This window comes from Hyposmocoma kahamanoa, unplaced genomic scaffold (assembly GCF_003589595.1).
Source record: "Hyposmocoma kahamanoa isolate Upper Pololo Valley unplaced genomic scaffold, ASM358959v1 119, whole genome shotgun sequence".
NCBI lineage: Eukaryota > Metazoa > Arthropoda > Insecta > Lepidoptera > Cosmopterigidae > Hyposmocoma > Hyposmocoma kahamanoa.
Genome location: NW_020653409.1, coordinates 1,251,852 through 1,269,749, shown reverse-complemented (window position 1 = coordinate 1,269,749; position 17,898 = coordinate 1,251,852). Strand labels below are relative to the sequence as shown.

The 17,898-nt window shown below is 36.5% G+C and overlaps 1 protein-coding gene across 1 annotated transcript in view; it reads left to right on the top strand.

The window, feature by feature from the left end:
- LOC113239986 overlaps nt 1–13,878 on the top strand; it is a 47,745-nt gene extending 33,867 nt beyond the window's left edge. Inside the window, exons 19-25 of the mRNA XM_026477177.1 lie at nt 4,569–4,819; nt 7,005–7,077; nt 7,482–7,518; nt 10,356–10,400; nt 11,172–11,292; nt 12,353–12,513; nt 13,727–13,878. Of these exons, the coding sequence (XP_026332962.1) occupies nt 4,569–4,819; nt 7,005–7,077; nt 7,482–7,518; nt 10,356–10,400; nt 11,172–11,292; nt 12,353–12,513; nt 13,727–13,878 (840 nt within the window). The remainder of the gene's footprint in view (nt 1–4,568; nt 4,820–7,004; nt 7,078–7,481; nt 7,519–10,355; nt 10,401–11,171; nt 11,293–12,352; nt 12,514–13,726) is intronic.
- Nucleotides 13,879–17,898: the final 4,020 nt, after the last annotated feature.

Genomic DNA, 17,898 nt, shown 5'->3' with positions numbered 1-17,898 from the left:
TTTTTGCTGTATGTCTTTATGTTGTCTTGCATCGGTTTTATTTATATATTTTTATTAATGGGAATGGTGCTTTTGTAAATTTTTACAGAGTCATAGCTACAAAGGGCTGGCCGTTACCACTCTCTCAATGGAAGAGAGTCGATGAAATTCGAAACATGCTGTTGCCACCTAAACCGGAGAATTCACCGAAGAAGCAACCCGGAAAAGAAAAGGTACTTATTTATTTACATGCCAATTTTATAGCTTTTAAATTTGCTTACACAATTATGTATTTTATAGCCAATTGCTACAGGCCTACCACTTAAGTGAGTTGGTTCGTGAGGTAACTGCGCGGTGCGGAACAAGTGACAGTTTACGTAATAGTTATGTCGCGTTGCACACGGGATAATTTCAACGAGATGTATCTGACAATATTCAATAACCAGTTGATGGAAAAAGTGTCAAATGGCTAGTCTTTTCATTTCAATTATCAATGAAACAATTTTTTTTACTAACGTTTCACGTAACAACAGTTGTCTAATTTGGTAGGCACTTTTTCCAATCAGTTTGCTATTGAATATCGTTAGAAAAATTAAATTATTGAAATTATACCGTGTGCAGACATAATATTGTTACGTAAATTGTCACCTCATTACCTCAGGATCCACCTGTGGCAACACCTATGCCTCTACCATGAGTTTACTGTGACAGTTGTCGCTAGCGAACCCGTGAGTAAATTCCGTATCTTTGTATGACAAATTATATGGCGCCCCTAGCGGTCACAAGAAGAAACAACATTTTGCCTACAAACATTTTACGCGGCGCTAGCGATAACTGTCAATGATCAAAAATGTAATCTCATGATAAAGGCACTGGACTCATGCTAGGGAAACTCTGCGAGTCCGGTATGGTAACCGTTCGGCCACGGAGGCAGTTAAGCTTTAAATTGCAAAGATCTAAGGGGCACTACCACTGCGCTTGTCACCCTGAGACCCAAGTTGCCAAGTCCCGTGTGCCTGTAATTTCACCCTGTTGACAGAAAGTAACGAATATTACGAAAAAAATTAATAAATTATAATACATAATAATAACACATTACGCTAAATTCAGTTTCAAATGGAATATGCATTTAAGTAGTACGTGCGTTCGGAAATGCATTTTCCGGTGTTATTAGATTATTTAAAATAATATTAATAGTACGGAATTAACTGGTAAAGTCCACATATTATATTCTTGCGTGAGTGCTATGACGTGTGCGTGAGTATGCGCATGCGTACGAGCTCATGTGCGATGGCGCGCGGGTTTATCAGGCGTGCGGATATACGCGCACTCTCTTGCGATACCTCTCACGTAAGTTATTGTAACACAAAATACTTTTTTTTTTGCTTTTTAACTTAAATAATATCCCTTTTGTATACCCTAAAAGTAAAAAATCGCTTAGTGTTATGTTTACATTCAAACATCGATTCTATAATATACATAAAAAAGGATATATGTAAATTGAAAAGGATACAAATTTGACTTTAAACAACTCGCGTCGTATTGATTTGATTTTTATAAATCCCAGCACCATAAAAGCACGAAACAAATGAGTCTCGATCACGGGATCGCTTCCACGAGTTTGTTACATTATGTTAAACATTTTCAGTGACCAATTACTACAGAGAGTTCAACACACGCAAGGAAAAATAATGGCACTGAAGGCTAGTAGATTACTATCAGATCCGATGTCGCCAAAACTCACACATTCTTAATTTAAACTTTACCTTATTGGCATATCGTTGAAAGTTCAATGTCATCTATTGCAAGTTACGACGTTTTGATATTATATTGAAATTTCAATCAGTGTGCTGTCATCTAGCGGTTAATTGCCGAACGACGACGTATTGGGATTGTTAATTTAGTTCTCCGAACAAGAAGCGACCATATTGCATAGCTTTACTTTCGTTTCCTGTAACAAAAAAGAATATTTAGAATAGAATAGAATAGAATAGAATACATTTATTATATAACACCATAACACAATAATAAAGACAACAACACAGTAAAAAAATAAAAAGTAAAAAAAATAAAAATAAAACAGAACTAAATTAAAACTAAAACAAACTAAATTAAAACAAACAGAAAATGAATAACAAAAAAGAAAACTAAATAAAATTAATTATAAAATAAAATCTTAGCAATAAATAATTATGCGACCACAAAGCTGGTCAACACTATTGTTGTACTAAGTAGATGTCATGTGTGCGGCTGTGGCGTATGTAATAGGATCCACTCAGTCCACTTCGATAAACGGAAAGTTGAAAATTGATTAAAATAAGACTTTTCGATGATATGCCAGCACGTTACCATATTTTTGGTATGGCTATCATTTCTGCACTCCGAAACAGCACAATAAGGCATATTTCCAAGATTTTAGAGGATTTGCACGAAAGAATGACACAACCATACCATACAAAGCGAAAATGACGGACTGAGCTCAGATAGGTCTTAGGGTCGTATTCCAGAACTCTACTCAATACTCAAGTCAGGACTTGAGTATTGCAGTGAGCACTGAAAATCATACTCAAGTCCTTGCCATTAGGATCGTATTTCCAGTGCTCGTGTTTCCAGTGCAATCCTGACTTGAGCATTGAGTAGAGTTCTAGAATACGACCCATAGAGACTGACTTTGAGTTTGACGCTAACTAAATAATTCTACTGTTATTTATTGTTCTCTGGTTCAACCGCTAGCCTGCAAAGGTTGACTTAAATATCAAGGTCAAAAATAAATTTTTCCTTGCCTACATGACCGTCTGATGTGAAAGGGCAGCAAGTGATAACGACAGCGTGTTACACCAGCAATGTGAACGCACATCTGATACATCGCGTAAAGTAATTTAATTAATAAATTATAATTAATAGTTCGGCAAGATTGTCACTGCCATCTGCCGTCTTATCCTTTAGGCCACAAATTCGCAACAGTGGTGCGTTCAGTGGGGCGTACATTGTGTCTAGTTGCAGCATTAGAGAAACTTAAAAGTACCAATTATAATAATAATAATCTTTATTGCCTCTTTACGAGGTTCTTACCTAACTTACCAGCTGACATGTGAACTTTTAATTAAAAGCTTTGGTAAAATTCATATTAGGAACTAACCTGTGTCCAGGCTGAAATCCAGGCTCCCATTTCCGGATATAGCAGTTATTAACCAGTAATAAGTATACTTTATTTATTATAATTGTTAATACAAAGATCGAACACTAAGGAACCATTCCTTCAATCCGGCTGAATCAAACCAACGACTTTCAACAAACCATGGCAGACGCTACATCAACTAAGCCATGGAAATAGCGGATGTGACGAATTTTTCTGTTGCAAACCACTATTTTTGGTTTTTAACGACTTATTTACCGTAGCGCCTTCTGTGAGAAATCTATTTCTTCACTCAGCGGTCAAACATCGTGACATTCAATAAACGTAATATATATACATATATCTACCTAGAATAACTGATTACTAAATATGTCCCTACAAAGTGCATTGTAAAAAGTTTTTTGCGATTTCTGACATTTCGAGTACTCTTACCTCATTTGGTCCCATAGAGACTATTGATCCTTACCAGAGACCGGATCGAATGGCCTAAAAAAAAGTTTTGTACAAATTGCCTTTTATCTTGCTGACTGTGCCATTTTTTGAAAATCTGTGAATGCTAATCAAAATATCTTCAAAATTCATGGGTAGTCTTCTAGAACCGTTTTCCTGTAACTACAACGATTAAGGTAGCTGGCCTTGCTGCCCCGTCTCAAATTTACACCCTGTATATATATAAATTATATAATATCTAATTCATTTAAGACTGAGACGGTACTAATAATGTAGCCACCAGATCCAAGTACAACATGTACAGGATCTCAACGACCTCGTAAAATTAAAGACGATACACGATAGACGACTGTAATATATTGGCAATAGGTTACTGGTTTACAGGAGTAATTGCATTAATCGCTAAACAGTAGTAGTTTCTTTTGGAAGTACATTTCAAAAGTGAACGTCCTTTTTGACCTTCGTTAGTTCATACAAAAAGTTCGTTGATTATATGGTAGGGACGAAACAACATTTAAGTGGTGTGAGTTGATTGGTTCAAAATGGAACCTTGACGAGCATTTAGTCACTGCTTCGAAACTTACATTAACAATAATAACAATGTGCCAGACAGCCACGCCAGGCACCTGGACCTCTACCATAAGATTACAGAGACGGTCGTTGCTAGTGACTTAGTAAAATGTTTGACAATTTTGTATTGCAAATGGAACAACGCCCCTAGCGGACACAAGATTGTCATTTTGTATGCAAATAATTAACACTGTCGCCAGCAACAGCGGTTACTGTAAACTCATAGTAGAGGCACTGGTCTCAAACTAGGAAATTGCATGTACTATGAGCACCAGAGCCACCAAATTCACAACACTATCTTAACAAGAACCAATTTAGAAAGATCCATTTCGCAAATTGGTCCTACCCACCTAATTGGTCCAAACTATGGGATGAGCAAAGTCGGCAATTCGCCCAATGGTTAATTCCGTCTATTCCATCTTTATTTTGTCAGCCCAGCACAGCGAAAGAAAAGAAAGATAAAACGGATGCTAAGTTGAAAGAAAACGTTGATCAAGATATTCCAATAATCACAGTACATCAGCCGCTACCGGATGATCCGTATACGGAGCTGGAGTGCTCGACTTCTGTCGGTGGAGGGGCCTTTTTAAAGAGGGACGATGACAGGGATCTGCTGTTTGCAATTGCAAGAAGATCTTGGGAAGCGAAGCAACCTGGCAGAAATATGAAAGGCGAAGAAATAAGGTCAGTATAGCATAAAATAACAAAAATAAAATTACTTTGTGCGTGATGTTTCCATAGATCTAAATAGACGCCGCAAGTGTACGAACGTTGATATGAGTAGAATAGAAACGTAACGACTAATGGACGACATCTTGGATTGTGAAATTTGACATTTAGTCGTCGAAAGTCTATTGAAAGAACTGTCAAAATTTTAGCAAAATACGTATGACTTGTCGTTTAGAGTCGATTCAAGTTCGATTCATATACCAGACTAGGTTCTAACGACATTTGGATCGAACGACTTTAAAATTGGACTCGTTTACGTTCACTGTCACACGTGAATACGAAAAATAAGTTCGACGACTAAATCTCTACGATATTGTAACGGTTTGATTACGTGAATCACCCCCCTGGTCAGTAAGATTAATACGAAATAAAAAGAGTTAAGATTTGATTAGTGTTTTCTTGATAGGAATAATCAAAGTCCTAAAGAACCTAGCAGTGATATATTTAACTAACAGATTGCAGTAACTATTTTATAGACTATTGATTGAATGTTAATTACGCTTATGCAATAATCAACCGAATTTAGCACTGGTTCATTTGAATTGTCAGTTTGCATAATTTAATACATAATTTCACTACATTTAGAACTATGTCCATTAAAAATACAAAAAGGTATTTTAAAGTTTTTTAGTTTAATATACATTATCAAATCCGCCTGTCTTTATTAAAATGTGAATAAAAATTAGTTTCGATGCTAGCAGGTCAACAGTCAAAATAAGAATAAAGAACGAAATAATGCAATTAGTAATCTAGGACGACGTCGTACGTTTTTTCTTGACACATCTAGTTATTGCCAATCTGTGTAGACTACGCTTGCGCGAACGCACGGTATTATTGCCCATTATGTTATGTTGGTTGAGTCAAAACTACCCACCTCTTAAAAATGTTATATTTGCATTACATAGATTGTTTCCATTTCACGCTTGTCATACGAAATGCTATGTTTATAGCTTTGTAATGTTACTGTATGTAAGTTTCTCATTTAGGTGATATAATTATTTTGAGAAAATACATTTTTGAATCACAACGTCGTAACATTCACAATCCAGACAATTTTTGCAATATTTTACCTTCTTTCATAATCTATCGATAAAACTGTCGACAACAACTACATGACTATACATGACTATATAAAATTTCACAAAAACTGGGAACCCTGCAAATGTCATTTTACTCCGTCTTCGAAAAAGACAGACTAAGTTGGCTTACAGATGGTTACTAGGGCCTGACAATGAAGCAGAAAGATGGATATAAACTTAGAATAATAACTCATAGAAATAGAATGATAGTTTCACATCAAACGACCTGTCACAAGTGAGGCAAAAATCAAATTCATGTAGGCTAGTTTTAGTAGTAGGTTAATTTTCGGTTTTAGTGATTATTTATTCAAAAATACAAGTTGAAACGCGTTACTTACTTGTGGAATGTGATGTTAGTATCTATTTTATGTTTGTCTGACGTATTTTTACACTCATTCACCGCACATTTCGTCATTTTTAGCTAAAATTCTGGAGCTGTTCGCGGTGCAGATTGACCTTGAGCACTGACGGTCCGCCCGCTCGTGTAGGCCCTTTGGGCGCGCTTCAAATTGCCTCACTTAGCGTGTGCGGACTAGGTTTCTATGCGTTATTATTCTAAGGATATAAAGAACTATTCTTTATTAAAGGTAGACCCACCGAGTATGTACTCGTTGGAGATCTCGACGACTGGTAGGATAGATAGATGGTGACTTTTTTTGTTTTTTTTTGTTTGCCGGTTTGAATCGCGGGTTTTCAAAATAATGATTTAAATTTACTTATTTTAAGGACATCCTTTACTTCTGAAACATTACTTAACCTATACTGCACTATCGGTCTATGTTGTGAACAGAACCTTTTTAAAGGTACAACATAAATAAAACATCTCACTTCCGTTATAAAATACCAAATTCCTCGGAACAAGCTCGGAATCTATTGAAGCACCTGCAACATTATGTAACCTATACTGGTAAAGCTATTCAAAATACGCAATCATTGATTATAATAATTAATGTACACACGCCAGCATATCAAGCTACACATTGTCGTATCTTATTCTGTTGCACTGTGCTCTGATGTGCCGTTGTCCGTACATGATGTAAACTAACAAATGTTGCTTTCAGACAAGAATTTCGAGAAGAATTCCTGGCCTCAATGATTCAAACAAAACCTGCGAGCACTCATGCAGTTGGTGAAGTACAGTCAATTTCAAATATTTATATTAGCCATTATCTAAATCATATCATTTAAAAATATCACGAGGCAAACAGTATGTAAGAAATGCTTTACTCTTCCAATTTCATCTTGTCCTCCAATTTGTCGACGTAGTAGTATTTTTTGAGAAAAACTATACACATACATGTATAGATGAATGTTACAAAAGGACCACTTATACTTTAGGATTCCAACTATTATTCCCTAAAGATGCTCAGGCAACACAGCTAGTATGTCTTTGCGGGGAGGCTCGCTATAAATACATATAAGGAATTTATCCCGCATAATAGGTATTCTTCTTAGGATCATACCTCCAAACCTCAAGCAAGTCTCGTTATTTGATCAATATCTCCCATATAATCGAAATTCTTTTTACAACTTCACAGGAAGGCTTCGTAGAAGAGTATCTAGAAGAAGAATCAAGTAAGCATCCTGAAACCTTTGAGAGACCCTCCGCATTAGCGTTTTTCGAGCCTAAACGTTCGCATGGCGGCGACGTAACTCCAGCTGCGTATACCCAACTTTCGGCATTATTCCGCAGGGCGCAGTCGCTCAGTGCTGGCGTTGCGTCGCAGTGACGCTCTGTGATGGTGTGCATGTGGTGTGTGTACGCTGATGGTCGAAAGGCGCTAGTGTGGGGAATCTCTTAGCTTGTCCCGATGGAAATGTTCCCTATTCCATTTAACCTTAACACATTCATCAGATTGAGAAGCCTAGATTACACGCATTTTCCACTTAAGCGGCTAGAACCTCTTCGGAAATCTTTTTTCGGAAATAACGTTTGTTCGAATTTTCATTACACCGAAAACCGAATTATAACGTTTATCGAAAGACTCGATTAAAAGAAAAACATTTTCCTCTCAAAATTACTTTCGAGGTTATGAAAATTTGAGCAAACTTTATTTCTGGAAAATGTCATTTCGAACTATTGACAGGTTAACCCTTTACGGCGTTACATGGCGCTATCTAAAGTAGCGCTTCTTTCCTCGAAAGTAGTTCGTATTTTAAATAATATATTTTGAATACGAAGGAATTAACAAATTGAATAAAGAACGGTATAAATATGGCGAATACTGTAACTTGTGCGAAGAATACAGAAAATATCATGATAAATTTCGTAAATACACGCGAATGACCATATAAACTTTTGATTGTATTTCTCAATACTTAAATGTACATTTGAAACACCATATCAAATCTAGAAGGGTTGTCACCAATGCAGAAAAATTCCGCTCCGAATTATACATATAAAATATTTTGTTTCTGCGACTGCTGTCAGTACCGCTCTGGATTGTGACATCTCCTTCGTTCGCCCGTACAGTTTTTCCCGCCGCACCTAGCCTCTCGCGCCTCTGCTATAAAATGCTTTGCGAAAATCGCGCACAATACATTTTAATATATTCATTCTTGCCGCTCGTCGAGCAGCACTAAGCTGCCGCTGACAGCGGCACGGTCGTGGCCAACTAATTATTTATTCAAATAAGTCATTGTACCGTACCCATTGACACGGCCGCTACTCTGAAGTAAAACTAGCCGATTGCGGTAGTTCGCGGCTAGTCGCTTAGTGTGAAATGGCACTTAACAGCACTTATCCGCTCACGCGATTCATGCGTCTCTGGAAGCATACCACACCTAGAGGTGCCGGTGATGATTTTATACCGATTTATCGGATATCGAAGTTATAACAGGTAAAAGAACTAATACTAATTGCTATTTCGGTACCTACTCTAGCAAACCATAAAGATTTTAATGCCTGGGTCTGTCATTTAAAAAAATAAACAACTTCAAAAATACGTCACGACAATCGTGTGTATTATTGTTTGGGCTGGTGATGTCGGTGTTTATTTATTGAAAACATACCGTAAGTTGCGTTTTTTAAGTTTACCCTGAATATAAATGTTTATAAACTATACTTTAAGGAGTAATTTCATGGCAAACATTAGAACCACTCAAACGGAAAAATCATATTTACCCAAGTACACCAAAAATTTAATTAGTGCTTTTCAAATTGCAGGATTTGCGGTGTGTTACTGCATTTTATTTGAGATGTTTTTGTTGGTAGTACGGAGGGTATTTATTTAGCAATGCAGAATAATAATTTTTATTTTTAAAAACTTGTATTTAAACTGAATCCTTTTCTAATTTGCGAAACCAAATAGCCGCCATTTTGCGGTAGGATGAGCGCATCGCGTGAGCGGTTATAAAAGGACTAATGTAAATACCGGAAACGAAAACACTATACCACGACCACTTGTGGCGACCTATGTCTACCTTACACGAGCAGTGAGCTAAATATCGAAAAAGTAATATGTGTTTATGAAATTATTAGGATTTCTTTGGAAATGAAACTTATTTATTCAAAGAAACCAGCATTTCGGACTCTTTACAGGTTCCATGGTCACGACTGATTGAGATTGTATTAAAAGCATTCTGATTCCAACAGGGAAGATGGTTTCTCCGAACTACCGGATTGTGATCTCGTAATCCCCTTAATGAAAAATCCCAAGCATACATAAGGCTGCTGTAATACTCATTAGTATATTCTATTTCATTTATATTGTCCTTTTAATTAATAAATTTAATTTTGTCAAAAATTCGTAGTGTTCCCATTATGTCGTGACGACAGACAGTCGTGCAGTTTAAAGTGCCCTGGCTTGTATATTTAAATGAAGTTGTTCACACATAGAACAACATGATTAACTGTCGTTCACGTTCATGATGTTTTTGACGTTACGACGACAGACTGTCGTGACAATGGGAAGAGCTATAACGACAGTCGTCTGACGATAAGTATTATCGTCGTTATTTTGTCGTGCAAACGACAAGGCGGCTGCCGTGAACCGATGAATTGTCGTCACAATCATTAGATTCCCACTAGGGAACAGCCTAGACACGACAGTCGTTCAACAATAAATAAACGTCCACGACACAGTCACGGCAGATAGTCGTGATATAGGAACAGGCTAAATGCGACAGTCGTCCAATGATAAACAAAACGTTACGACACAATGGGAACGCGCCCTTAAATAAAATATTTTGCAAATCGTATGTAGCGTAAATTGGAATGTTTTTTGGTAAATTAAAAACAAGGTATTTGAATACTATTATTATTAGGTATTATAATGCCTTTTGTAAGTATAGTTCAGAACAGTGGCCATGACTATGAGACGACAAAGAGTCCAAAACGGTGATTTAAATTACAAATCATACACGATACAGATCCCAGAAAAATTTCATTTAAAAAAAAAAAAAATTTACAGAAGCTGGAACCGTTCAAGGTCCTACACCTGTATCTGATACGATTCGTAAGTACAAATTTTACTGTATAAACATTAGCAAAGGGGTTTTAAAACCTACAACATTTTAGTATTAAGAAAAGGCTTAATTTGTCCCTGTTCTTTTACGCTATTTTTAATTGTATTGTCAGTCCCTTTGAAAGTAGACACCCTATTGTTGTAGATGTAACAGAGGGGATCAGAGGGAATACAGCAGAAATTAGGTTAGGGAATTCATTAGAAAAAATATTATTTGCGGTTGTGTGATAGCGTAAATAACACTGTGATAGCTATGTGGTTTGAAAGAGGACGCAGTGACAAAAATAAAGCAAGTTGAAATGATTTGGACACTTAGAGTGGATGAAAGAGTAATTATGAATATATGTAGAGCCATCGTGAAAGGCAACATTGGAAGAGATCGGCCACGGAAGTCATTCTCAGATATTTCATCTGAACGTTCTGAACGTTATCGAGAACGTTCTTAAAAACGCTGGAATGCACGCCAGTGAGAAGAACAGAAGAGCTTATATGGAAAGTTGATGAATGTAAGTAAAGCAAGAACAACTGCTCAGGATTGTACAGTCAATAGAAAGAATAGGAATCTAAAGGTTTATTGAATCGTAGCTTATTTTTTACCGACCTTTCCGTAGTTCAGCTTTTTGTATGTATGTTGATTTTATAGTACTCGATTGTCCCGAAAACAGGTGGAGCGATTTTATCAAATTTTTTCATACTCTAAAAAAGAAATAAAAAATATAAAATAAAAAACTACTTTCTTTAAGAAGTTTTATGTGATTTTAGTGGAAGAATTAGAAGGAGAAGACGAATTCCTTTACTATACGATGCCTGACCAATTACGAGACAAGTTTGTGTCTCTATGTTTTGTACCTCTATGCACAAAGGAGCTGGTAGAAAGTGAAACGTAAGTATAATGTAGTTTCTAATTGAATATATAATTTTGATTTTATAGAGAGACCGAAAAGTTTGAGAAACACTAGCCAACTATGTAAATATTTTTTTTCCAATATTATACATTACGTCCACTCGCGATAAAGATAATAAATGTTATAAACTGAACCTGGAACCAAAAACAAAGGAGGTTTTTGAAAACTAATTGCATAAAAATGAAATATAGCATATGAAAAATAGCATAATCTGAATTTATAACACCGTTTGTATATAAGACAGTCATCTAAATTAAGCTAGTGTTGCCATTATATTATAATTATTATGGTTCCTGTTGTACAAAATGATATATAGGAGTGCCAGAAATGAATATATGAACGAGTGGCGTAACGGTTTATTTTAAAAAACGCAAACAGGTAAAAATAATCACAACTTATATACAGAGCACGTCTTATATAATTCTTATATTCAAATCATCTCTTTCTCTAAACAGTATTGCCATTTTACAATTATTATGGTAACTATTCTTCTATCCATATTAATTATTAACAATCATAAACAGCACCACCCATTCGTGGCAGATATTGTTTACAAAACAACTCCATCTAGTGGCAGGTTGACGTATTTACCATCTAGTACGTTTATGAGCTTGCAACAAGCGTAAAGTCAGGGCTGCGTCACTCGCTTAAGGTTATGATAAGTGCCTACCGCCGAGTGCGCCGGCGTCGGCACAAGCGCTCATATAAGTCTTTTATTTATGAGCATTCGGCTCCGCGCGACTGCCTACGGCGGGCAACGTTATTTTCATCTCTCTGAACGCGTGTTTAGGTGCTTTTGTCCTCGTAATGAGCGCCTGGTGCCGTTGATCGGATATATATATATATCCGACCTATATATATATATATTCCACCAATAAAGAGTCCTTACCGATGGCAAATGGTGGTAATAACGAAACAAAATTAAGGGAGCAATTTTTTATCTTAATAAAAAGTAGACCATCAGGCCAAATATATTTTCTATACTTTAGGCAATAGTCTGCTTGTTCATCCTATAACAATCTGTTAATCCAATTTCAGTCTCTTACTGGCACCAGAAATGGTAGATGTAGCCAAAGCACAGCGAACCGAGCACCTTGAAGCAGCCTTAGAACGCATGACTGAATTGCAAAATTACAATGACGTTCATGTGTTGGGGGGACAGAAACGCAGGATCATTTTACTGGAAAAACTTCTTGTGGGTAAGTGGTTTGTTATTTTCTTCTTCTTCTTAAACTGCCTATGCAATTAGTGAAGGCAGCTCAGCATAATATGTCCCTATATCGGGCAAGCTTAAACAGTTGGGTTGGGCAGTACTCGCAATTCCAGTACAATCTCGTACGTTCCATAGCCATGTCTACAAACTCCTTTCCTTTTACCAGAGACCTTATAATTATTGTGAGTTGCAGGTGTTTGTGTCTGTTGAGATTAACAATGAGGCATTTGCAAAAGCTTTCGCTTCTATCCAATTAGTCGTAAAACTTCACTATTGGTGACAGATCCACGAGATTTTACATTTTGGTCTATACGCCCACATCACGCGTGTCATTTTGTACATATTCGCTAAGTAAGAATTATTAAATGGATGGGATATTTACACTGCTGCAAAATTAGTGTCCTGTGCCCCTCATTCCGTAGCTTTGACCTTTCAATCAAAATGTAACAAACGTTACATTTCAGTCTTTCCCTGCCTTTAAAAGCATTCTTGAACGATATAATGTGTGGTCTTTCAATAACCACGGGAATCTCCTTCCATAAGGCAACGTATCTGTGACTTATTTGGTGCTGCAGACGACCTTGAACAACGGTGGCTATGTAATACCCGTGTTTATCTATTGTCATACTAACTGGCCATCCACGACTTCGGTCCAACGATTTGGACTGTGGACGCAGGAGGAGGATATCCCGGATTCAATTTCTGGTAGGACCAATTTGGGAAAGAAACTTATCTAAATTGGTTCTGGTGTTGTTCTATTGTTTGTGGGTAGTGCCCTGGAGTGACTTACATTGCTAAATCTCAGCATTTATAGTAGAGGGAATTCCTAGTTTGGAACTCAACAATGTGGTGTGTATTTTTTTATTATTTTAGTTATATAAACATAATAATTTGTTTACGAGAGCACACAGGCAATTTTTTGCATAGAGATCTACGTTGGTATGTATAGTTGAAGCTTAAACGCTTGAATGACAAACTGCCTCCGTGGCCGAACGGTTACCATGCCGACAGCCACGCAGAGGTCCCAGGTTCGATTCCCGGGCCGGGAGAAATGTTTGTATGGCCTACATTTATTTCTCTCGTGAGTTTGGGTGTAATTTGTGGTTGTCTATATGTGTGTCCATGGCACCCGCGACACAGGGTTTCCCTAGTGCGGGGCTATGTTGAGTGTGTGCGTTATTTAAATGACGATGTTATAGATGGTACATGGCAACCCGACCTAGCTGAAGCCCTTGAAGAAAGAGATGAGGCGATAACAAGAGAAATTCATGAAGCTACACTTACCGCTAAGAAGAAAGTACAAGAAGCTGCTGCGGCAAAGAAGATAGAAGTAGTGAAAAAGAAGAAGTAGAATTTGTGAAGTTTTGGTTTTAAGAGAGTTGTCATTAAAGTTTTGACTATGGTAGGAATATATCAATTTTGTTTTTACTTGTAGATGACATGGAGATTTCAAATAAGATAAAAGCTTAGGATGGATTTGCTTTGGTCGATACCAAAGCAAATCCATCCTAAACCCCTAATTTTCAAAATAGAAAATAAAATAGGATCTAAACAAGTATATCTGTATGTACACCAGCGAGCTTTCTTTTTCGGCTAGCGTATAAAATGAAATTAACAGGTAAGTTAATAGAATACTCTAGCAAATTGAATACGATTAAGTAAATTCAATATTCCTTGATTACACACTACGCAAGAAAAAGCGATGAAACCGTAGCTAAAGCCATCAACTGGAAGGATGTGGAGACTTCAAAAGTGACCGCCAACGCCTACCCGGTAAATATCGCTTTGATTCATCGTGTTCATGTGCAACTGAATGAGTCCCATTGCAATAAACCTGATATTGGTTCACGTATTGATATAGAATATTTTGGATGCAGAAAGGACATTTTTTATGTGACATGATTGATGCCTATATATAAGGCATTTACTTTAATGTACTTAAATTACTATTTAGTATTCATACTGTAGTGTACAATAGTCACTGACCGAGTTCCAGAAGTCCAAGCACAAGATCTACCAGATGCCATGGAATGCAGCATTCTGGACTGTAAACGCATTAACCAAGTGCGCGATACAATACTGCGTTCGATGACTGGATTGTTAAGGGAGCAATACACCCAGTCTGAAATGGGATTGGACCCTCCCTTTTTAACCCCCGATCCAAAAAGAGGGGAGTTATAAGATTTAAGTTTATATCTGGGTCTCTATGTATGTTTGTAGTATCGTACGTACCTTTACAGCTGGACTCGTCTTAAGCGTTTTTTTTTCTTCTTCTTTCAAGACTAATTTAGTAGAGATGGTTCTTGGATATGTTTGATTTTAACTAGAGCATCTGTTCAGCCATTCAAAAATAAATTTGTTTTTTACCCAGTTAATATAGGCGTGTCTCGCGGCTCATCAATCACGTGTTCAAATATATTAATTTACTTTTGAATTGTTTCGCCAGGTCGCGCGACTCCTAATAAAACACGAAACCATTCTTCCATTTCTCCCATTCCTTAGAAAGGTTTCGCGACGTGATGTTTTCTAAATTATTAACAAATTTAAATGGCGGCTGTGGTGGTAATACGGCTTCCATCTTAGTACCAACGTTTGTAATTTAAATGTCTGCAAAACCACTGGCACATTTTTATCTACAGAACGTAAACACTATAAATTAAATTATCAGTTTGTTATGACTATGTTTGTGATGAATATAGAATATTTTATGTCAACACTGTTGCATTGGTTCATTTTTATTCCGACTGCGTCATGTTAACATATTAGGGAGCGACAATCAAACACCATAAACGACCTATCACGAAAATCGAAGCAATGATTGAAGATTGTGATTTGTCATAAGTAATTGTGGATATCTTACTCTGAAAAGTCACATAACAGCTATGGCATTGAATTTTGACGTTACTTTCATCGTAAAACTGATGTGTGTAGTACGTATGAGCTTCATTGCGGACGGAGGCACGTAGTATCGTATTTCGAGGTAGACCTCTTGTCCCAGATCATGACTGTCTTTATTCTGTTTACCCATTTGCATAAATGCATAGGGATCTCAGTCATAAAATGAATATTTATTTTACTTCCTTGTTACCATATATTGTAAACTTGCGTAAAGATAACTGAGCAAAGGGTATAATCGCGGCTACACAAAGGTGGAGAATCGGAAGACGCAGTTGAAAGAAAGAAAGAAAGAAAATATATTTATTTGGTCCACATTACATTGACAATAACTACTTTACAACTACAAAAATAAGGAACCAAAAAGGTCACCACTCAGCATGTGCCAGTTTGCTCACGGAGAAACAGACCGGCGCTGATATTCTGTGGCCACCACAACAGAAAGGATACCACTACAACGCACATACACTTTACCAACAGGAACATATACATACATCAACTTAACATAATATAAAATATATAGGTTTTTAAACATCACAATAAACAAACAATCATTAAACAATGACAAATCTTACCACATATAAAAAATATATATACTATAAAATAATATAACATAACATATGCTGGCCTAAATAAACTACACAAAAAACAGACAAAAAAAAATGAATTAAAATGAAAATTAAAAACAATAATAAACAAGTCTGAGGAGATAGTGGAGTAAATCAGCCATAAAGCCATTTGGCTTTATTCCACAATCCCTGAGGATCGAGCGATTGGAGTCCCGCCACGCCGTGAATTCGTTTGTGGTGAGACTGCCGACCGAACATTTGCCGACCTTCATGAAGGAAGAATTTTGGTCGAAGAGTGTTTTATCGGCGATTCCGCGGCCGCTTACCTGCCGCCAGATCGCACCACACGTCGCCGACAAGAGCGATTCGTGTAGATTTATTAGAAATAGTGTTTTATTATATTATATGTATGTTAGTCCTTGAGGTATACATTATATGGGTCATGTGACCTGAACTAAATAAATAAAAAATAATGTAGGTAATTATTAATTTTATTACAGTACGTTATTCCCTCTGCGCACAACATAATCTATCATAATCTCTGCTCGGGCAAAATCTGCACGGATCACTAGCATTATTGGATTTCTGGCTCCATAATATTCCTTTTGGATGCATGAATCTGTTCCACTATGTATATATATTTGCTCTGTTGAACAAGTTAGTATTGATATTGATATCACATTGATGGAATTGGCTATAAAGAGTATGTTGTGTGTTTATTTTGAGATCAACATGCGCCTACACCGCCCCGAGGCTCATTAATTCTGGCAAATGCCGTCAAGTTGTCGTATCAATGGCATACATTATAATACTTGCCATCGTGTAGAAAGGATTTGCCAATCAACGGAAGGTACCTACTAAGACTGTTGCTCAGGGTGCGCAAGACGTACAGTAAAGAATGTACGTTGTGCGGGAAGGCACCTTCGTGCACCTCAGACGCCGTAAAATTTGCTCTTTAAATATTTATAAAAATTCAAACCACCTTGCATTTTTGTTCGGGTTAAAACACAAATAAGATATATCGCACGGCTATTACATAGTGTTGTAACTCAAAATACACGTCAATACAACTGTTGTCAGAATATTAATAGAAAGATAAACAATTAAAAGATCTGCTTAATTCAAAATTAGACAAACTTTTTGTAAGCTAGTTGTGGACATAACAGTCATTACCCAAAAACATGAAATGTTTCTGTTCTACTTATAAGTATATTTGGCAATGTAGGAAATTGCTAAGTTGTCTGTAATTAATTTTAACCTACACATAATATTTAATAATCTTTTACAAGAAGTAATTCGTTTTTCATCGATTCTGAAATAAAACTACACTTTTTTTAATTAATACACTATTGTATTAACAGTGCGATATTATTATTTATAAAATTTTTTCAGGTTTTAAAAATTCAAATTTTCAACAACAATTTACGGAACTTAATCAGCCATAAACCAGTTTCAAAATTGGTATAATAGTTTTTGATCAACATTTTTAAGTAAGGCCATTTTAATACACAAAATGCAAAGTGGCTGGAAAACGTCGAAAGAAATAAAAAATTATATAATCTTTATAGCAGTAGAGGAAAGAGTTCGTCTAGAGAAGTACAGCCGTACACAGTATACAGTTTGTTTTGAACGATAAGGGTACTAGTGACATTACAAGCACGTGGGACTTTTCAACTTGTCTCACGGTGATGGGCTCAGTCGCAGTGCCTTATAGACTTTTTCGATTTAAAGCTCTGAGCAGCACTACAACTGTTATGGACATGCCTATCGCTTACCACCAGATGCATGATTTGTTTGTCCCGTCACGTCTGATATGAACTTTTATAAATTGATTCCAATTTGGATGTTCCATCGAGTATATAACCAGAAATAGAGACGAAATGTCATTTAATTTGTTTGCAAACTAT